This window comes from Carassius carassius, chromosome 6 (assembly GCF_963082965.1).
Source record: "Carassius carassius chromosome 6, fCarCar2.1, whole genome shotgun sequence".
Taxonomy (NCBI): domain Eukaryota; kingdom Metazoa; phylum Chordata; class Actinopteri; order Cypriniformes; family Cyprinidae; genus Carassius; species Carassius carassius.
In genome coordinates this window covers 28,688,651-28,711,574 of record NC_081760.1, presented here as the reverse complement: position 1 = coordinate 28,711,574, position 22,924 = coordinate 28,688,651, and the positions used below count along the sequence as shown (strand labels likewise).

The window sequence follows — 22,924 nt, the reverse complement described above, 5'->3', positions numbered from 1 at the left end:
CAATAATTATAATAAATGCTAGATTATAATACAATAAAACACTGTGTGTCAGGGTAACAAACTTCAGCGTGCAGCCTGAAATCATAAAGATATATATATATATGTGTGTGTGTGTGTGTGTGTGTGTGTGTGTGTGTGTGTGTGTGTGTGTGTGTGTGTGTGTGTGCGTGCGTGTGTGTGTTTGTCTTTATACCCAACATACACTGTTAAGTCAGTTTTTAGGCTCATAACATATTAATTAAAAACAGAGTGCTAAATCAATGCAGTTCTTGCTTATGAAATGGGTGTGATAAAATCGAACTTTTAAAAAATATTTATATGTGATGCATAAGCGGATTTTATTTTGTGAAAACATACAGAAAAACATATAGAGTAATAAAACGATTTTTAAGTGGTCAGAGGAGCAAGTGAGAGTGTATAAAAGGTAGATAAAGATATACAAATTTGTATAAATAAATGGGACCTTTAGTTTGATAGGTGATGCGTGATAATAGGATTACTATTTCTACCAATATAGTAAAAGTAGTAGGTCAGTACGCGGTTCCGAATTCAGCAAATGCCTGGATAAATAATGAGGACTTTTATTTTGGCGTGATATGTGAAAGTGAATTTTATCATCCAGTGCAGTGGCAAAAATATATATATTTGCGTTAATAAATGAGACTTTTATTTTGACATCTGTTGCGGAAGTGTTTTTTTTATCGCAGAGGGGCGGTTGACAGTGGTATCCTGCGCTTCTGATAACACTAGCTATCGCTCTCATTCATAGCGGACTCTTCGCGCCGAAACACTACATGACAAACACATCCGCTTGAGCTACAGTTAACCGACATAGTGCAAATATTAATTCAGCTGGAAGGGGTGAGTGAACAAAGACTTTTTTTTTTAATAAACACTATAAACGTTGAACGTGGAGACAGCCATCATCATCGTCATCACCCAGCTAACGGTACCGCGGCTAGCCGAAGAGCCTTATTATACTGTAATGTATTGTTATAAATATTACCGCGTTCTCCGCATCGCAGAAATCATTGGACCCTAACGTTACCTGTGTGTACGTGCCTGCGCGTGCGCGTGCACGAGACAAATTACATACCGTCGTGTAAATAAAATAAGTAACATAAGGGTATTTAGTTTGTTTAATAAAATAACAAGTAACATTATTCCTGTTCTATAGGAAAGGTAACTTTAAATGTCTTCTGTTGTAGTCTGGCGCTATATAGAAAATAAAATTAACTTGACCTTCAAGGGAAGGGGGAAGGGGGTGGACTGTAAAAAATATCATTTAAAAAGTGAAATTGTATGACTATTTTAAGAGAACCAAAAACACCGCAGAGCTGGGGGCAGTTTTGATCAAAAGTAAAATATAGCATTTTTGTGTAGATTAAATTTTAGTTGTGTTTCTTCTGCTGGCATAATGTCTGCTCTTTTCTGTTTTGAGCTACTATCAATATTTAATAAAACATTAAGTAAAATATTGAAACCGTATCCTCTTCTGATGGCAGATGTGTCGATCAAATCTGGTTCATCGTGTCATCTTTTTCGCATATTTTTTGTTTGTAGATGAAGTCGCGGTGGAGCTGGACGTGTCTATTGTTACTCTGCTTCTCCATGGCAACATGGGCCCAGACAGAAGAGCTGGATGATGAAGAGGAGGCTCAAGTGGAAGATGGAGATGTGGACATCGAGGCAGACAGTGGAGAAAGCACCGAAGCAGACGCCAATGTGTCTTTTCAGGTAAGATACCATTCATCCAAAATATAAGAATTTGTTCAAATGGGCATTTCTCGTCCAAAATAATGAAATGTGTATCAGAAGCGTTCTCCATGATTAGTGTTCAAACTAATTAGCTTGGGCCGTGAGCTTCTTTGTGTTATATGTAAATATGCGTTATCTGACACGTCTAGGTAACATACAAGACCCCGGTTCCAACAGGAGAGGTGTACTTCACCGCAACGTTTGATGATGAATCTATGAGCAGGTTTGTAAAGCTTAATCAGATTTTCATTGCACAAATTCTTCTAATAATACACGTTTTAAAATGCTTTTCTGTAGGCAAACTGACCAAAAATATCAATAGCTGATTTTAAATTCTTCAGAATTTTGTCCAATCAACGAGGATTTAATGATTTAATGATTTTGGAAATATATTCTATTTTCTGCAGTTGGCAGGTGTCTAAAACAATGAAAGAGGATGCCGATGAAGATATTGCAAAATATGACGGTTAGTTTTCCAGAATGGTTTACATTTGTTATATATTTTTATGATTATCTTTTCTTTATTGATGTATATTTTATCCTTAACCAGACATCTAAAAACTGTTATCCTTAAAAATAAATTTTTTAAATTGTTCCTATATGTCACTCATGCCTTTAGGTAAATGGGAGGTTGAGTCCCTGAAGGAAAACAAGGTGCCTGGTGATTTGGGCTTGGTGCTGAAATCTCGTGCTAAGCACCATGCCATCTCGGCTCTGCTGAACAGACCGTTCGTATTTAAGGACAAGCCCCTTATTGTGCAGTAAGTGTGGGATTCTTAATTGCAATTTCTATGATATTTGAAAAATAAAGATTGTGCATTCTAACGAAATCCAATCTTTGCAGGTATGAGGTCAATTTTCAAAACGGAATTGACTGTGGCGGTGCTTACATCAAGCTACTGTCAGACTCAGAAGATTTAGACCTGGTATCTTCAATCGACTGCTTTATATGATCAGAACATATTTTTGAAAAAATAACATAAAATACAAAAAAAGAAAAAAAAAAGATTTTATAGAAATTGAAATAGTAAGATACTGGATTTGAAGAGCAATGGGATATAATTATATATATATATATATATATATATATATATAATATGCCATTGTAATGGAAATAAGTGATATATTTTAGGGGTGATGTGTGCGTCTTTTGACCCCTAGGATCAGTTTAATGACCGAACACCGTACAGTATCATGTTTGGGCCGGACAAATGTGGAGAGGACTACAAACTGCACTTCATCTTCAGACATAAAAACCCGCTTAATGGAGATGTGGAAGAAAAACATGCCAAACGACCAGATGTTGATCTGAAGAAGATCTACACCGATAAAAAGACTCATCTCTATACACTTGGTGTGTACACTCACTTATATTCCTATAATCCTATAGGGATATTATTATTATTATTATTATTATAGGAATTATTTCAAATAATTGAATAACTCCAATGTAAAAATTGGTAGTGAAATCATTTATTTTCCACCATATTACATTTGAAATGTGACCTCAATGCAAAGTCTTTTTTTATTGTTTATTTGAAAGCAATCTGATTTATATAATATTATTAGATGGTAAATTCTTAAATAATTCTTTATTTTTTTCTCAGTTTTAAATCCAGACAATAGCTATGAGATATTTATAGACCAGTCCAGTGTTAGCAGAGGAAGTCTGTTGACAGATGTCGTTCCTCCTGTGAACCCTGCAAAAGAGGTTGACGATCCCAAAGACTCCAAGCCAGAGGACTGGGATGAGAGAGCCAAAATCCCTGACCCAGAAGCAGTCAAACCTGACGACTGGTGAGGTCTACGAAAGAGCCGAAATGGAGAGAATGTTTTTGGCAATTTTTTGAGAGCTTGTGATTTTTTTAAATTTATTATTTTTTTATTTATTTACATGAACGTTTACTTGCCAATGTCGCTTCCATAAAACAGTTACAACTACTACCTTCATAGTTTGTATTTAATTTAACTAAAAGTCATGGTAGTCATATGAGAAAGGAGCCATGTGAATTTATGAAGTTGTCTTATCAAGAGAATAGCAGCTGTGGTATGTCAAGAGTCAAGACCAATTTAGTTTTTCTTTATCTACCAAGGGATGAGGATGCCCCAGCTAAGGTGCCTGATCCTGATGCAGTGAAGCCTGATGGTTGGTTGGATGATGAGCCAGAGTTTGTGTCTGAGCCCACTGCAGAAAAGCCTGATGACTGGTGAGAACTAAAGTGTTAGTAATAACGAGTAGTGGTCGGCCGATATTTGGCATTTGTTTTAAATATCGGCATCGGCCGATATGTTCTTCTGCTTGGCCGATGTGTTCGAGGCAGGACTTTTATTTTGACGGCGCTGAGAACAGCAGCGCCTGAACACACTGTGCTCTCATTGTCCCTCTTGTTCACTGTTGTCATTAACAGTTATGTCTAATTCGGATAGAACTTTGTCTAATAATCCGATAGAATGATTAAACAAAGGAATAAATGTATAAAATAAATTATAACGATTTTAACGCTTAAATTATTAGTAATAGAAAGGCAAACCTTATAATACTTTTATATCATTTGCCGTCAGCATTAAGCAAATATAAGATTATAAGATTCCCAGTGCACACAAACTTCCCAGAATACTGAGTGCCCTGTTGGTTACAGTGTTTACTTCCGTTTTAATTATATTTTTATGAAATATTTATGTATTTGTGAAAAATACTTTGTCATCCAAAGTATAAGTATGTTTATTTTACACATTTATTTTTTAATCCATTGTCAAATGATTTCATTTTTATTTTTATTAATTTAAAAAATAATAATTATATCGGCCCTCTGATTTCCAAGATATCGGCATCGGCTGTCAAAAACCCAATACTGGTCGAGTACTAATAACAAGGATTATTTTATTTGCCAGTTTAAATATTCATAGAAATATTTATTTTGTAAGTACAGTGAAATAATAATGTATGGATTCTTGAAGTATGTGTATGCAAAATTGACAAATCAAATCTCAGTATTTTCTGGGATTTTACTTATCGGGTTTAGTTCTGTCGTGGACAGTTGACTGACAAAGCTTTTTATATTATGTGTAGTGATCAGTTCACAGCAATGACGGAAACTTTTTCATTAAGGGCCAACATGTGCCACCTTAAAATGATTTCCAGGGGCATTGTTACCATTTTAAGGAATTGTTGTCATCCTTTTTTCTTTTTCATCAGTAAAAAAAAAAAAAAGTAAACAGGAAGAAAAAGAACAGTATGTAAATGAAAACAAATGAGAAAACATATCATTCTATTGGATCGGTGCATCAGTAAATACTGTAAATACCTGCTGCTGTCCTTAATGCTAATCAAACAACAAAACACAGCTTTGTTTAATCTATACAGAGAACATTATACAGTGTTATTTCACTTAATTATTACATTTGTGTATCTAAATACTACTGTTGTATATATCTACGCTTGTAATTTGTGTATTTGTTCTTATTTTTTTACTTAGTGTTCACTTGTCTTTAATCATATTTGATCTTTCTTAGTTGGGCTAGTAGTTTTTGCAGTGGTATCGAAGAGGTATCTTTTTTTTTTCTTGCTGATCCGAAAAACAATCTGATCTCGGACTCAAAAACTGTGAGTTTTGTGATCCGTTGAACCACTAGGGAAATTTGACAGATGTTGATAACAGTGGGGAAAATATTTATGTGATCCCCTGCTGATTTTGTCAGTTTTCCCACTAACAAAGAAATGAAGGGTCTGTAATTTTTATAGTAGGTTTATTTTAAACGGATAGAGAACCTTTGACTTGATTGGCCATCTCGATCATTTTGACATAGACATAGCTGTATTAGACCCCTGTGTCAGCTCATATGAGAAAGTCCGTTATCTTGGGTGCTGCAAATTTTGTACAATGCCAAATACATTATTATTAGGCAATTATTCCATGAACTATATCGTACACTTCAGCCTAGCCTCCCTTTCTCTGATAGAATTGGTAGACAGTCATCTGTATTACACTATGTAATACTTATGCTTTTATTTGAACTGCATTATTGCCCCTTTTATAGCACCTTGTAGGTAATATTCTCTTCACCCCCACCCCCTCAGGGATGAAGAAATGGATGGAGAATGGGAGGCTCCTCAGGTGCCAAATCCAGCATGTTCAGCCGCTCCTGGCTGTGGTGAATGGAAGCCGCCCATGATCAATAATCCTCAGTATAAGGGCAAATGGAAAGCTCCTCTCATAGATAACCCCAACTACCAGGTATTGACGTCTGGAAATGTTGCTAAAGCATCCATATTTTCTCTAGTACAAACAAATGTCACACGCAGCCTGTTTTTGCTGTAAACTGCCATTATTTTAACCAAATTTGAATTAATGAGTTGGATACACTGACCAAAGGTCTTAAAGTATCACAACAAAAAAAGGATATTCAACAACAAAAATTCAACTTTGTTTCTTTGTTTAAAGGGTGTGTGGAGTCCACGGAAGATTGCAAACCCTGAATACTTTGAGGATCTTCATCCGTTTAGGATGGAGTCCTTCAGAGCTGTGGGTCTGGAGCTGTGGTCTATGACTTCTGACATTTACTTTGACAATTTTATTATTACCTCGGAAAAGGAAGTGGCGGACCGCTGGGCTGCAGACAGCTGGGGACTCAAAAAACTGGTGGCTAGTGCCAATGAGGTATGCCTCTGCCTCTCACCCACGTTTTGCTCTGGCCATTATTGCTCATTGGGCTGTAGTCCGCGTGACATACTCAAACTGTCTCTTTCTGTCTTAGCCTGGAGTGTTGAGTCAGTTGGCACTGGCTGCAGAAGAGAGGCCCTGGCTGTGGGTGGTTTACATCCTTACTATTGGTTTGCCTATTGGACTGGCTGTGCTTTTCTGCTGGCCAAAGGTATGCCCTGACCCCACTGAGGGGATCCCATTCAATGCAGAATAAAACGCTTGATATAGCAGGCATGTGGTACAGCTATCTTTAGGCTGTCAGTATTTTGCTGTAAATAATATAGATGTGTGGGTACAGCGTAATAATTCATTACATGATCTGTTTTCATCACAACAGATAGATTCTGTCCTGTATAACTGTAATAATAAACCTTCCTATTCATCCGGAAGAAGGAGGCGGGAACCGGCGGACAATCAAAAACATTTTAATAACAAAATAAACACAAAACAGCGCACCAGCCCCTCACGGACGACTGGTGCGCATAAAATAAAAACCAAAACACAACTAAAAGCCCAGGCCTGGTCCTCTCTCGTCCTTCACTGTCGTCGCTCCAGTTTTATATCCTTCCATCTCCTCCATGGGCCTCGAGACCGGTGGGACGAACAGGTGTAGTTCATCTTCAATCACTCCCCCGGCCTCGCTCCCATGTCCCTCGGCCCCGCCCCACTCGTCACATACCCCCATCGCCCCTCGCAGGCCGGGGGGTACTCCCGAGACTGCGCTCTACTCCCCCCCCCCCCCTCCCTCCGGGGGGGCCGCTCCCGGGGACCTGCGGGAACCTGGGGTAGGACAGGCGAGGCGAGAGAAAAGGAGATGGAAGGAGGAGCGACAGAGACGAGAGAGGGGAGAGAGGAAAAAAAAAAAAAAAAAATTCCGGTTCCCAGACGCACCGCTGCTCGGCCCTCCACCAGCTGGGCGATCTCCTCCGCGGTGCCTGGCGGTGGCACTGGACGGCCCTCGGCGGACGGCACGACACTCCTCCGCCGCCCGGTGGACGGCGACGGCTCCTCCGGTTTTGGGCAGCCGGCAGGAGTCCCCCGTTCCCTGCTCCTCCCCGTTCCGGCGGATGGCAGCAGGCTCCGGCCACCTGGCGAACGGCGCCGACTCCTCCGCTCCCTCACGGACGGCAGCCGTCTCTCCACATCGTGGGCGGCCGGTAGCGAGCTCGCCCGTCCCCGGCAACTCGCTCCAGCCCACCGCCTCGAGCGTCCATGGCGGCACACTCCTCGCCAGCTCGTTGGCACCGCGGATTCACCACAGCGGCGAGGGATCTTCAGCAGCGCGTCCCTCCTTCTCCCGGGCTTCGGCACCACTGTAATAATAAACCTTCCTATTCATCCGGAAGAAGGAGGCGGGAACCGGCGGACAATCAAAAACATTTTAATAACAAAATAAACACAAAACAGCGCACCAGCCCCTCACGGACGACTGGTGCGCATAAAATAAAAACCAAAACACAACTAAAAGCCCAGGCCTGGTCCTCTCTCGTCCTTCACTGTCGTCGCTCCAGTTTTATATCCTTCCATCTCCTCCATGGGCCTCGAGACCGGTGGGACGAACAGGTGTAGTTCATCTTCAATCACTCCCCCGGCCTCGCTCCCATGTCCCTCGGCCCCGCCCCACTCGTCACAATAACCATAATCAAAGCGGATAACAAGAGAAGGAGAATAAAACAAACACACTGCCTACACACATACACAATTAACTGTACACATTTGCATTGCATTTTCATTTTCTGAGTATTCATTTAACAGACTCTTTTATTCAAAGTGACTTACAAATGAGGACAACACAAGTGATTCATCCTGAGGAGAACTGCTGAAACACATTGCACCAAAATTTGCTAGAACATACAGTGCACAGGCTAGCACAGAGACGTGGGTTTAATGCAGGGCTGGGCAACTTCATTCCTGGAGGGTCACTGTCCTGCAGAGTTTAGCTCCAGCCCTAGTCGAACACAGCTGCGTGTAGCTTTCTAATCTTGAAGGCATTGATTAGCTTGTTCTGGTGTGTTTGGTTAGGGTTGGAGCTACACACCGCAGGACAGTGGCCCTCCAGGACTGAAGTTGCCCAGCCCTGGTTTAAACAAATCCTAAGCTTTCTTAAAACCTTTGGTTTGGTTTCGCTTTTCATTTACTGCCTGGCAAGAGCTGGTACTTCCTGAACTGGAAATTGTCAAATTTTTTAAAGCAAGGCATTTTGTGTCACAGCTTTGGTTATTTTGTATGTTATTTTCAACAAAGGGATGAAATGCTGTATCGACCAATCAGCATCCAAGATGGAAATTATTCCGTTTTATAATAAGGCTTTAGAAAAGAGGTGCTGTGTTCATGGCTGTACCCACTATCGAGGTCCCAGAGGTCTGGAAATAATTTCCTAATAATAGCTGTGCTTTGGTTCTGCAAAGATATTGTACAAGGCCAAGATAACACAGAGCAGTATGACAGTGCTTGAATGCACGCATTACTGTTCATTTTTACAGAAACCAAGTGTAAATTCTAGCACACTGCTTTGGTCAAGATATGTGTAAGATATAACTAGGTAAATATTTAATATTTGATGCCTGTGTTATGGAAGAAGTTTTAAACAACCAACAGTAATATCGAGAGATGGAACAACACAACCAGCACAGTTTCAGCACATTAAGATTAAGATTAAACTGGTGTGCATATTGTGCATGAATCGAAATTAACGGAGGCCTTAAATTGAATGTGGTCAAATGTGTGGCTTTAAAAAAAGTGTGTTTAAAAGTGTGTTTTTGCCCTCCATACATCTTAAAATACACATATGTAGATCAGGGAAATCAACATTTTTTCCAGGGGCCATATGCCTCTGAACTCCTCAAGCAAGCTGTGTTTCAATATTTCTGAAACCCTGCGTATGGCCTTGACTGTGTCATACTCAACTGGTCATTCTGAGGATCCCGGCTCAAATGCAGTCTTTGTTGTGTTGTGTGTTTGCTGTGATGAGATCCTCACAAGCAGACCCCAGTACAGCTAGCTTTGTTTCTAAACACATAATACAGCTGATAAATCTGGTTTACCATGCTAACCCCATTTGATATAATACTGAAGATTAGGGTGTTTAGGATTAGCTTGCAAGTACAAAATCCTCTTAATGAGTATATTTATTATTGGTAGCAAAACAACAGACTCTCAACAATCTGCCCTGAAGCGTTCTACAGGTTTGTCACCAGATCTGAACAGGAGGGTGTCCTCCTGCTTCTTCAGTGTGAGAACTGTGCTGGTACCTGTGATGGTCAGGTGAACTTGGCCAGCTGCTTCTCGAATATCCTCAGCTCACACACTTGTATATGTATTGCAGAAATCAGATGATGACTATGTATACAAGAAAATCGATGAGCCCAAAGCCGAACCAGAGGAGGTAGCAGAAGAAGAAGAAGAAGAGGAGGAAGAAGAGGAGGCGGAGAAAGGGAAAGCTGAAGATGAAGCTAAAGCAGAGGAAGATGCTGAAGCTACTGGTTTGTAAAATGGTTTATCCTTGTTTGCTATTTAAGTACTTTTTTTTTTTACCAGTGTAGTTGTTAAACGTAATTTCCTTCTTTTGTGACTCCTTCAGGTAATGAGAATGGAGATGGGATGGACAAGGACATTGGAAAAGATGGTGGAGATACAGAGGATGAGGACGAGGCCAGTAAGCCAAATGACAGTCCCTCAGAGGATGAAGTAAGCAAATTCACATTGACTTTTAGTCTTCCGTAGCCAGTAGGGGTGTAACGGTACATATATTCATGCTAAACCTTTTCGGAATGGGTCTTTTGTTTCGGTACACATGTGTGAACAAACATAGTGTTGTTTTAACCACTGCACATGCAGAACTTAACACATTTTCAAACTCTTGAGTTTCCCCCCTATGATCTTATCCTGACAGCAAGTGAGTTTGCAGGCTTCAGTGAGTGAGTGCTAGCACACACTTGTGTTAAATAGATGGACAAGATTAGAAAGTGAATGCAATAATTAAATCTAAAAGTGTAAGCACTTCAAATCTCTTCCCCAATTACTACAGCACTAAAAACTGCAGTGTGGCACCAATATTGACAAGACCTTTTAAAGACTTAAACAAACGGTTTTATATTTAGAGTAGTTTTATTTATTTCTAATTTTATTATTATTATCCCAAGCCATTTCAGTTTTTCTGGATTCCATTTTTTTCTTTTCTTCTTTTTAGATTCTATTTTAATGGTCACATTGAATTTTTTTTAATAAATGGGGGTCTTTTAAAATGTTCTTCATACTTAATATTTAAATCAGTCTCTTTGCACTTAAATATTCACACACACTCGTCAATGATTTATTCATCCAAAATATACTACATTCTATGACATTCAGTGTTATACTGTAAATTCAGTAGTTATTAACGGATTTCAGAATTCTGTCAGTTTTTCACACCGTCTGTTCAAGCAACATGTTGAATCATCAGTCATAGTTTTTACGTGACATTTAGAAGTGTGTAAATCTGAAATCATTGATAACACATTTAGAAATAATTATGTAGTATTATGAATGTTCAGTGTTTGGTTCTATTTTAAAGAAACACTGTGTGATGATGCCATGTTTTTTTTTTTACTGTGTACTGGGTATCTAGATCCACTGATTGATGTTAGACTGACATTTTTGGGTCTTTGCAGATGAAGGACGCTGATGAAGGAATTCAGAGCACAGGAGAAGAACCCAAAGCTGTGAGAAAGAGAAGAATACGGAAGGACTGAAAATCCACATTTTCCCCACGTTTCCTCCTTCCCTTCTCCCATTTCTTTGCCTCTTTTTGCTGCATGCTTTCGGCATTATGCCCTTTAGCATGCAAAAATGGCAAACCTAGTTGCTCTCCTGAAGACGTCACCCTTCATCTGATTGAACCTTGCTTCCCCTCTTTCAGTCTTCCTCTTAGTTCTTGTCAGTTACCGTTGGGATTTAGATACAAAATTCAGGCCTGCTGAGTTTTAACTCCAAGTTTTTCCTAATATTTTTTTCTTTTTAGATTAGAATTCAAGGAGTAGTACTGGGCCAGCGTTTCCCCACTAGTAAGTCTGAAAACTATGAAGGGAAATGTACAATGGATATTTTAGAAAGATGATTTCGTTTGATCACCTCAACATTTCAGTTTAAGTTATTAAAAAGGGTTCAGTTCCTTTTGAGTTTTTAAGTTATGAGCTTTTTAACAAGATCAAATCGTATTTATTGTTTGATAAATGGTGCAGTTGAGTTTAGGTATAGGACTTTTTAATCTTGCATTCTACTGTCATAACCACTGTTAGCAGGCTCTGGAAAAGAGCTCCATCAAACCAGGAGCTGTCTTCACCAAACATCTAGGTCAGTGAAGTGCTAGGAATGCAAATCAGTATTGCTTTTTTGGCATCGAAGAAAGTCATTACGCACAGTCAGCGCTGATCTCAGCTCAGCGTCGTCACTGACACTCTTAACAGCAGATTAGGACACAAGCAGACTTACCACCATGTATGAAACCATTGAGCTTTGGAAGCAGACAGGTTGTTTTTCAAGTGATGAACAGTTTTGTCTTTCTGCTTTTTTTTAGGTTGTATGTTCAGCCTTACGAGGACAGCCTTTTGTTTACATGTTTGCAAAGTGTTCACTGCTCTTGGAAATAAATATTTACTATAAATTTCTGTGCTCCGTTGACATGACTTCACCAGGGCTTTCCAGTTTTTACTCATTTGTGCAAAGGCAAGGTATTTTATTAAAAGCATAATTGTAACAAAATAAAATGTGCACTTTTAGAACAGGCAGTGCTTTACATTAGGTGCTTGCAAACATAAATTACATGACTGAAAATTTTCATGAAGATAATATTAAACCGATTATGTAGTGTCGCTGCAGATGCTTCAGTGTCATGTCAATGATTCATAGTTAAGTGAAATTTCACATCAGCAAACTCTTGAGCAAAGAGCAGAGCATCGGTCCTCATAAATGCCGCTCAAGCAGACACTTTGGAGCAATCAGATCAATATCACTCTGCAGACTCAACCTCACTTCAGTCTTTGAAAGCAGTAAAAGCTTCATCCATTTTAAGTCCCTCAATCCAAAGGACATGGCCATGAAGTGTGAACTCTCCAGCACAATGCTGCGAGCAGGTTTCAATCTATTTATTCTGCTCAAAAGAAGTCGGGTTTGAGCACTAGTCAGACCTTTTAAGATAAATCCAAGTATGAAAGTGAGTAAATGTCATTCGGTGAGTCAGAGGCCTCTTATAATGTTACATACTGAGGAGCTACTTGGTTTAAACCAATGGGTCAGGAATTGCAGACTTTCTGCCCCAGCTGAGCAACTGTCATTGAGATAATTGCCAATAGAAAAAACACGTGCCAAGTGAGGGAGGACTAATTCAGGTTATCCATCCCTAGCTATTTTACATCATGCACTTAAGTTATGGCATGTCATGCATTTTCAAAGAAATACATCTGTGTTCAAGCTGTACTTGCTTTACATTGTAAATGTTAGTAGTCGAAATACAAAAAGGCTGAAATTTGGCATAAGTGTATTTTCAGAAAAAATCTTCCAAACCAGCTGTCTAGTATTTAAAAAGGTTGTCAAGCCAATGAGAGGGTCTGAGATTGGTTATGTACCTGCTAAATGAATTATACAGGAGTGGTATTACACCAGCTCTGTACTTATCTGATCACAAACCGCAACATGCATCCTTTTATATCTTGTAACACAGTTAGCTGACACAGAGAGACAGCAGCTCAGTCCATTTAAGTATTACCCAAACCATGCTGAGAGATGCATTAGTAAATTGTACAACAAAATAAAAAGAAAACAAACAGAGGCTTATATGTATGTGCAAGTAGTCTGAATGCTGGAAAGAGGAGATGTTGGAGTATGTAGAGGGGTGATCCACACGTTATTTTCGTTTGCTTTTGGTGTCAGTGGTCTGAAACACGCTGGAGGCGGACATGAGGTTCTCAATGTACTGCCCGAGAACCTGGTTCTCTGATTTGAGCTTAAGGTTCTCCTCCTTCACTGCGTCCACACGCGCAGAGAGATCTAATGGAAACAGACAAAACACATTAGAGTGCATCACTTAGCTTTTTCCGGCAGCCATTTAGAGTGCCTGAGTGGATCAGAGAAAAAACAGAAACATGAAGGGTTTTTATTGACTTACAAAACAAAACAGCAACAGTTAAACCACTAGGGCAAGGTGCAGGCAAAAAAAGATAATAATAATTGTACCTTCAAGTGTGTGCTGGAGCTCCAAGACTTGGTTTATGAGTCTCGTCTTCTCCTCTTGCTCGACTTGATTCTCCATATCTCCTGAAAAGACACACTAGACATCTGAAATTGCTCCAAAGCTATTTAAACTGAAGAAACACCGATTTTAACAACACAATATAAAAATATTACAAATTGTGGGTGATATTTACCATCAATCTCACAGTTCATGGTGCTGTACTGGTCCTCCGGTCTGAAGCGCTGGACTGTCGCTTCTCCGTCAGCTGTGAGAGATATTATCAATGTGATATCAAATAATACAAACATGTAATAATGTTATTGGAAATGTTAAAAAGTAATTCCTTGGTATTCGTTGAAGTAACGTTCAAACACAAATAACGTTACAGTACAAACTAAGTCGTTTGAAGAACCCAGCGCTTCAAGATACAACAGTTAGCTTTTGGCTAACACAACAAACCATCGCCTGTTATGAATAAATATAGTTCACAGACAACTGAGATCGCTGGCTTTTATATTTCATACTTAAAACATAATTATATTGCTATTAGTACTAGAGACATGACATAACTTTGGTTTTATGAAGTTTTAAATCATGCCCAGTCCAAATCATCAGTCTCCATTGGTTCTCATGCATTACAAAAGGCCGCTTTAGCCTGGCTGCTAAGACTTGTTAAAATAGCTTTAAATGACCCCGAAAATAAAATTCAGTTTACATAAACTTGGTAAATATGCAATTAGGAAATCAATACAAACTGATACGAAATAGTTAAACATAAAGTGATAGTGAAGAACTTAAGTATCTTAAGAAACACACACCAGCACACCGATAAATTCACACCACCCTACCGGATATAAGACTAAATCTCTCCGCGTTATTAAAGATGTTAAAAAATGATCAAGCCTCCAAAGATGATGTCAAGGTAATGATACAGACCATCCGTTACCTCGTCTCTTTCATTCACACACACTCAGTCACTACCGAGCAGCACCGACAGAGGGAGACAAAGCTCTCGAAAATTATGAAGCTGTGCACAAAGCATTACAGCATTCTGCTTACAGCACACTGCCCTTTTTATTTTATTTTGAAAATAATAGTATGTAAAACAGAATGCATTATGCAACATAATAAACATTACTCCTCATTAGAATATTTTTTATTAATTCATATCGGAGTATGCTACTTTGCTGTCACATGGCCATATTAAAAAATGTAAAAAATAAAATAAATGTAATAATGATTATAAATACCTTGGTAAAATGTGTGTAAAACGTGATATATTCCAGTATAACATTTCCTTCCTGTTCTACACAAGAAATAAAGTCATAGAGGTTTGGAAAATGTAAAAGGTGAGTAAATGATGACCAATTATTAATTCTTAGGTGAATTAAATGACAGATTAGAGAGGACTTCTGAAATATGCAGCCTTTGTTCTACATACATGTTGCTCTGGCAGTAGCTACATTCACACATGTGTCTCTGCAGTCCCTGCACACAAACACACACCTACTGCCTCTTATGTATGTTTCTGACATGTGTTGACACAATACCTCTCCATTCATTCCTGTATTTGGACAAGAAAACCACATGCTGCACAACACTGAAGCATTTAGATGCTAAAGTTATTGTGCCAACCTATACTTACCAGTTTAACCAAAGTTGGTTGTTTCAATCCGGAGCAGATTTTCTTTTTTATTCTGAAAGTATGGTTGATGTTATCGCATTGGACTAATATTGGATTCAATCTATCAGTTTGTTCTCTTCTTTCAATTATCACAGGTTTTGTATTGTTTTTTTGTTTAGTTTTTTCGAATGGATTGATCATAGGCTTTTTTTGATCTGAGTTTGATTTGATCTTTTTTTCAAACAAAAGCTGAGGTGCATAAACTCAGATCAATGAAGTCTATGACCAAACACTTCCAAAAAGCAAAACAAAACCTGTGCTAACTGAAAGAAAACAAGCTGACCAAAAGACTGAATCCAAGATTTGGTGTTAATATAGCATAATGACAGACAGACAGACATTTTAAACACCAAGGGTTTTCAGCATAGCACAAGGATTGCTTTATAGTTAACTATTTTAACCCTGAAAGTCTCTCATTCAGATTATAGCTGTCATCATAATCTGCACCAGTGTGATTTTATTCACATACATTTCCCAGTGAATACCGGACAAAGAAAACTGGTTTCAGATCAGCTTTAAAACAAGACAAGGCATGTCTTACCTGAATCATCAACTAGTGAAATGTTAGTAAAAGTCCCATCATCTTCATCCACGTCTCCCTCCATGACCGAGTGTGTTCGCAAATATGTATAAACAAGTTAAACTATCTAGTTAAAACCTTTGAAAATGTCCCCTTCTCTCTATCTAGCTCTCTCTCTCTTCCTGAAACACTGTGTAGTTTTTCTGGCCTTACCCTCTCAATTATTCACCATCCACCACAGTTACCAACCAGACCTGTGTGGTAACTCAGGTGACAAAGCTGGAGCAGACTTTAGGGCGACACCTGCTGAGAGATCCAAAGTTCACTCGTTCACTTTCTCAGATTACAGTGAGTCCCCCCCACCCCCACCCAACTCCACACACCTTTAACTTTCTCGCACCATCTGTCTCATTACATGTGTGCTACAGTGTGACACATTAACTAAAGGAAGCATCTGATGTCCTCACACAAACAAAGCCACATGGCAGTGCCTAACTACACCGACTTAATTGGTTTGCACTTTGATCAGTGTTGTGAAAAGCCAAGAGTTTTACTACAAGCTACAGAAAAGACTTGCCGTGATACATTGATTGGCACTCTAAATGTTTTCATTCTTGTTTCATTTTAAGCTGCAGGCATAAGAATGTTGATGGGCTAGTTTCTGATTCTAATAGACTTAAACTCAGACACCTGCTGCAAATACTTCTTATGGACAGGCTGCATACTATTTTTATTTATTTATTTTTTGCCCACAAAGATGAATCTTAATATTGTTATATTTATATTAGTATCTTCATGAAATGACAACAAAGCTAGCATGCATGGACTTCAAATGAAAGAAACTTGTGATTTTGTGGGGGTTTTAGAAGAATGGTTCAGTCAAAAATGAAGGCCATTCAATATGGAAAATAGTTTGTTTCTTCATCTGAATAGATTTGGAGAATTGTAGCTGTACATCACTTCCTCACCAATGGATCCTCTGCAGTGAATGGGTGCCGTCAGAATGAGAGTCCAAACAGCTGATTAAAACATCACAATAATCCACAAGTCATCCGTATGACTCCAGTCCATCAAATAATGTCTTTTGAAGGGTTGTGTTTGCTTGTTTCTTCTGGCTAAAATACAGGCCCTCCATACATTTATCTTGTCTGAATCAGGAAAGAAATATGCATGATCAAACAAAAACTGTCCAAAACAACTCTAGTTCTATCAGTTTGAACTCCTATTCTGACGGCACCCATTCACTACAGAGGATCCGCTGGTGAGTGTGTTTGAAGTGTTTGAATGATACATTTTTTCAAATCTGCATCTTGGATGGCCTGAGGATGACTACATTACAACAATTTGGAATAGATTTTTATGTTTAATGTGTACATTTTCTCTCGGTTCTCTTTAGAATGCTCCTAAGAAAGCAAAACACATCGGCTAATGGATTATATAATTACGATTTAAAATGTATACTTAACAAAAGCACTAGGCACTTTCTAAAATAGTTTAATACTAGTTTTAAATATTTTTTAAAATCAGATTAATGACCTGATTCCTGTGCAGAATCACATTATTCTTCTCCCAGTATGAGAATAATGAAGTCTGTCTGTTGCCAACAAAGCTTTGATAATCGTTTGACAAGTATGTGTGAAGTGCCTCCTGGTGGTTAAAGCCTGTCATAAATTAAATGAGGAATTGACAGAGTTTTCATCTTCTGTGTTGATCTCTAGCTGTGCTCATGAAACACAGATTTTATACTTGTCAGAATAAACATACTTATGCATCACAGCTAAATTTCTGCCTATTAAGTTAAATGTCTAAATAAATGTAAATGTAAATAATTCTATTAAATATTAGTTATATATATATATATGTGTGTGTGTGTGTGTGTGTGTGTGTGTGTGTGTGTGTGTGTGTGTGTGTGTGTAAAGGATTCATATTAGAAATATATATATTTTTTTATTATTAAAATGCTGCTATGATGGATTTGTTTAGCAACTTTAGCAATTTCTCATATCACAAGACATTGACTGATGGACTGGAGTTGCGTGGATGACTTGTGGATAATTACTGTGATGTTTTTTGTCAGCTTTTTGAACTCTCATTCTGACGGCACCCATTCACTGATTCATTGGTGAGCAAGTGATGATATTACTCCAAACCTGAAAAAAAAAACAGAAATTTCTCAAACTCATACATCTTGGATAATTTCAGTAAATATTCTGCAAATTTTTATTGTTGGCTGAACTAGTAAAATAAACATCTCTTCAGATGAAAAGTGAGTAAATGAAAAGAAGGAATAAATCAATTATATTGAGAGGATGATGAAGGTTGAGATGGTGAAGTTGAGATAAAGACAAAAAAAGAAAAATGGAAGGAAGGTACAAACCTATATTGACAGGAGAAAATAATTTGACAGATATAAAAAGGCACAGTAAGCAGCAGATTGAAGCATAAACACTAATTGAGATGTATAGGCAGTCTCTTTTTCTCTCTCTCATTCCTATTTGACTGCAAAGTTAACAGATGCCCACGGCTGGCAGTGGATCTCTTGATGCTTGTAAAGGAGGCTCGACCCATCTGCACTGTGCATAAGCACCAGCAACAATCAATCCTGTACAGACCCCAAACCAGCTTTGGGTTTAGGAACACCACAGAGCAATGAGAATTAATGTTATTTTTGACTGGTGCAAGAGCAGTAATTACCCATGTTACCAAACATGTGCTGCCAGGGGATCTCTCCCTGTACAGCCAGAATGGCTGTAATGTAATTGTAATGCTGTGAAAAATTTTAGATTTTTTTATATGGCAATGCAAAAAATATTAGGTAATATCGAGTAACTTACATTCATACATATTAAAACTATAAAGAACATACTTTTTTTAAGGGTTGCAATGTAAGTACACCTACTCAGAGAACATGGAATTTCGGGGTAGTCAGTCAAGTTTTGTAATATAAGGCTATTAAATAATACACTACAGTATAGTGCACATCTGTATGTGGTTTTGTTTTCTGTTTTTCACACCAATTCCACCTTCCACTTTCGTTCACTCTCTGAGCAGATCTTTCCTCTCTATCAATAGAAATCACATTGCCGGTGACCATACAAAGATAATATGCTAACATAGCATGTCCAGACCATAGGACACACCAGGGAGTGAAGGTGCCCCTGTGCCCATGTTTTGGTCAGTCAGGGGAAGAGGAGGTGGCACTGAACCTGGCTCCAGTGCTTTGAGGTGTGATATCCAGCCGAGGTTCAATCTGCCTGCACTGCAAAATGATACAACAGAACTAAACCCGAGACACAGAAGACATGCAATCACTTCCATTCTGTGTAGTGCATGAAATACCCTTAAAGACCTAACAAGAATTCAAGAAAGGAATCTCACATTTGTAATTGCTCTTGCTTTTTCATGCAATGATAAAGACACATATGCTGAAAAAAAAAAGTTTTATGTGAAAATTGCATCTTGTGTTTAAGGCCCATCACTTCATTTCCAGCATATACTGTATTGATTTGTTGTCTAAACGTGTTTACATGCTCATGTTGAGAGTATGATAAATACAGTAGGTACAGAAAAGAATCACCCACTTTAATAATCACAATTTGTTGCTTTGTAGCCTGAAATGAATACGGACAGTTTTTGTTTTATCCAGCTGTATTTACTCAGTGCAACTTTAACACCCAAGTGAAAGATATAACACCAACATTTCATAAAAAAAGAAAAAAGAAAGGGAAAAAAACAAAGAAAAAAAAACTGATTCACTGAGTTGTAAAAATAACTCAATATAGCTAATCACCTTCTCAATTTCACACAAAGCGCTTGACTTTCAACTGTAATTAGCTGTGCTAATTTTGACTAGCTAAACATGAAAAGAGGTTTCCTGGAGCATTTCAGTCCTTGGTAGTGCAACTGAAGCAAACAATCAACTATGGGTGGCAAGGCACAGTCAAAAGATCACCGGGATAAAGTTGTGGACAGGGACAAGTGAGGAGATGGATACAAAAAACAAAAGGCTTTATCATTGTCTAGAAGCACAGTGGAGTCTATTATTAAGAAGTGGAAGGTATTTGGTACAACACAGACCCTCCCTAGATCAGGACGTCGCTCCAAACTGGAGGAAACAGTCTGGAGGAAACTGGACAGAGAGGCCAAATAAGAGGCCTACAGCAACTCTGAAGTAGCTGCAGGAATTTATGACAAAAAGTGGTCATTGTGTGCATGTGACAACAATATCACAAATTCTACACAAATGTGGCTTGAATAGGAAAGTTTCAAGAAAAAAAACAGCTAAAGAAAGGCCATATGCAGTCATGACCTTGAAGATTGTGAGGCAGATGAGACAAAAATTTACTTATATTGCCTCAACACCAAACGATATCTCTGGTGGAAATTCAACACATCTCACCATCCAAATACCACCATTCCTGCAATAAAGCATGGAGCTGTTAATGTCCTGTTATGGGGTGGTTGAAGGAGAAAAAGGTGAATGTTCTTGCATGGCCTAGTCAGACCCACTTAAACCCCACTGAAAATCTGTGGAATGACTTGAAGACTGCAGTCCACAAACAACCACCATCAAATTGAACTGAACTTGAGCAGTTCTGCAAAGAAGAGTTGGCAAATATTGCAAAGTCTAGATGTGCAAAGTTAGTAGAGACAATCCCAATGGCTGTAATTAAAGTAAAACGTGGATCAACAAAAAAAACTTACACAAGGGGGTGATAATTTTTCCAACTCAGTGATTCTGTTTTTTATTTTATATCTTTCACTTTGATGTTATAAGTTGCACTTAGTAAATACAGCTGGATAAAAAATTTCAGGATGCAAAACAACAAAATTTGATTATTTTAAGGGGGGGGGGGGTTCTTTTCTATACCCTGTATATAAGTGTGTAAGAGAGAATTTGGGAGGGTTGGTCCTGGAGAGGCTTCAGGAAGGGGAGTGCAAGGCATTGTTGTGGTCATTGTCAAACTGTCATTGTGGTGGAATGCCAGGGCCATCGCTGCAGATCGCTCTCTATGACAATATCACGTTATCTTCCACCCGTAAATCCACATGCTTGTCGTGGTCATTCTTATTATCTGCATTTTGCACCTCCAAATACTCCTTCCAAAATATCAGCCATTACAGACTAAGCATCTTTTGCTAATAATAGAAAACCAATAATGTTTGAAGGACATAGCACAAAGGCACTAACAGGGAACCCCTTTGACATCAATCTGGATTTGCAGGGTAGATGATATGCCTTTATTATTGTAATGAAATAAAATCACCTTGTCTTCATCTAACTACCATGTTGGTTTTGTTGCACTTATGGACAAGAACAGTCTAAAGCAGTGGTTCTCAGACAGGGGGCCCCAAGATGACTTAAACTTAAAATAAATAAATAAATAAAAAAGACATGGGCTGGATATCGGGCTGGAATCAAGCCTGGATATGTAGATGATGGTGAATTTTAAAATGTGACTTCTAGACCTGGACATTTACAAAAATCTATAATTTTTTTCATAAACAATATACATTTTTCTGGATCTAAAATTTTGTGTCAGGTAAAATTTAGGAGTAACGTTTACTTATTGTTAAATCCTTATCTAGTAAATAAAAAAATTTGGGCCTTTGAATATTGCTATGGACATTAGGGGGCCTTGGAGTCAAAAAGGTTGAGAACCACAACTCTATAGACTGGATTTCAATCAGATTTTTTTCTATGATGATCTATTAAGGTCCTGTTGCATGACAACACAGGATTATCTTAAAAATATCTATGTATTTCATAATAATAATTAATAATAATTAACAGGTTTGAAGACTCAGTGGTCTCGCGCTTGCTGGTTAGACTCCTTAAAAAAACGCGGATGATTTCATTTTCCACTCAAGTCGAGTAAGGGGTGTGTGATATACAGCATCGTCTGCGATAATATGGTAAGTGATGTTGTAATGATGTGCAATCTGACGTTATCGAGTAAATTAGGCTATATCACCAAATCACACACAGAGTGCATGCATATTGATTTATTAGTCTATTAAAACTCAATATTCCAGGCAATATTCTTAATTGCAGACGCAAATATTCTTCTGTATGCTTTCTACATTTATATAATTTAATGTAGGCCTAGTAAACTTAATCTATATCACACAAAGAGTAGGTTAAGTTACCGTTGTTCTGCAGATGCATGAACACATTTAATAATCATTTTATACAAGTTCAGTAACACAGTAAGTGACTTACATTTTATACATAATGTTGCTTGTTTTTGCTCAATTTTGCTAACGATAGTTCCAAACAAAGATCATGGCACTATTTTGCGTCTCTGAGCAATGGACAGTGTTTACTTATTGAATGAATCAGCTTTTTGAACGAATCGGTTGAATAAAAGATTCAGTGATTCACTCATTAACACAGTCAAATGCGTTAAATGAATTGGTTGAATCAGCCGTTTAAATGAATTGGTTGAATCTAAATTAGGGCTGTGAATCTTTGGCAAGGCAGCGATTCGATTCGATTACAATTCATAGGTTTTTGATTCGATTCAAGAACGATTTTTGCAAATTTAGAACGATTCGATTCACAATTAAATTCGATTCGATTCGATTATAACGATTCGATTCTGCATTCTTTAAGTGCATTCACGGGATTATTTAAATGCTTCTACTAAATTCTTTAAATGTTTAGTCAGGGGGCAAATTACAGTAGCATTTATGGTTAGAGAACCATAGGTTAGAAAAAAAAAAAAAAACTTTTGTCCATTGTTAAATGCTAGTTAAATGATGCGACATGGCATATGTAAAAATGTATGTAAGCCAAGTTTTTAAAAAAGAGCTGTAAGAGTATTATGTATAAGCTAACATTTTGTCACACCAGGGGCGTAGCCATAATTTCAGAAGTGACAGAAATGTCAAATACAATCATTTTATGTATGTAGCCTATATAATAATAATAATAATAGTAATAAAAAAATTTTTTTACAAGGAATTATCATCTTTTTAATTACTTTTAATTAGCTGTAATAAATCAAATACACTGCTGGACAATAATCAATCATTTGTAATCGATATTT

At 38.0% G+C, this 22,924-nt stretch overlaps 2 protein-coding genes across 3 annotated transcripts; one reads left to right on the top strand and one right to left on the bottom strand.

Annotated features, from left to right (window-relative positions):
• The first annotated feature begins 690 nt into the window (after positions 1–690).
• Positions 691–12,102, top strand: LOC132142582 (calnexin-like). Its single transcript, XM_059552552.1, has 15 exons — positions 691–861; positions 1,564–1,737; positions 1,908–1,981; positions 2,166–2,224; positions 2,378–2,519; positions 2,603–2,684; positions 2,920–3,112; positions 3,366–3,555; positions 3,852–3,965; positions 5,837–5,993; positions 6,201–6,416; positions 6,514–6,630; positions 9,787–9,943; positions 10,042–10,148; positions 11,111–12,102. The coding sequence occupies exons 2-15, from the start codon at positions 1,564–1,566 to the stop codon at positions 11,189–11,191; spliced, it is 1,863 nt and encodes a 620-aa protein (XP_059408535.1). The 5' UTR covers positions 691–861; the 3' UTR covers positions 11,192–12,102.
• A 51-nt stretch (positions 12,103–12,153) lies between these two features.
• scoca (short coiled-coil protein a) lies at positions 12,154–16,108 on the bottom strand. Of its 2 annotated transcripts, none has more exons than XM_059552553.1 (4): positions 15,894–16,108; positions 13,862–13,933; positions 13,671–13,751; positions 12,154–13,484 (listed from the first exon to the last, which is right to left on the bottom strand). In XM_059552553.1, the coding sequence occupies exons 1-4, from the start codon at positions 15,955–15,957 to the stop codon at positions 13,342–13,344; spliced, it is 360 nt and encodes a 119-aa protein (XP_059408536.1). In that variant the 5' UTR covers positions 15,958–16,108; the 3' UTR covers positions 12,154–13,341. The 2 variants fall into 2 exon arrangements, with proteins under 2 accessions (XP_059408536.1, XP_059408537.1); XM_059552554.1 differs by lacking the exon at positions 15,894–16,108 and adding an exon at positions 14,517–14,639.
• Positions 16,109–22,924: the final 6,816 nt, after the last annotated feature.

Bases quoted from the DNA above. Each gene is read 5' to 3' on its own strand.
- LOC132142582 (XM_059552552.1), top strand. From the start codon at position 1,564: ATGAAGTCGCGGTGGAGCTGGACGTGTCTATTGTTACTCTGCTTCTCC. The intron at 1,982-2,165 runs GTTTGTAAAGCT...TATTTTCTGCAG, and splicing joins GATGATGAATCTATGAGCAG to TTGGCAGGTGTCTAAAACAA. The intron at 3,113-3,365 runs GTGTGTACACTC...TTTTTTTCTCAG, and splicing joins GACTCATCTCTATACACTTG to TTTTAAATCCAGACAATAGC.
- scoca (XM_059552553.1), bottom strand. From the start codon at position 15,957: ATGGAGGGAGACGTGGATGAAGATGATGGGACTTTTACTAACATTTCA. The intron at 13,934-15,893 runs GTAAGACATGCC...TATCTCTCACAG, and splicing joins TTCACTAGTTGATGATTCAG to CTGACGGAGAAGCGACAGTC. The intron at 13,752-13,861 runs GTAAATATCACC...GTGTCTTTTCAG, and splicing joins CATGAACTGTGAGATTGATG to GAGATATGGAGAATCAAGTC.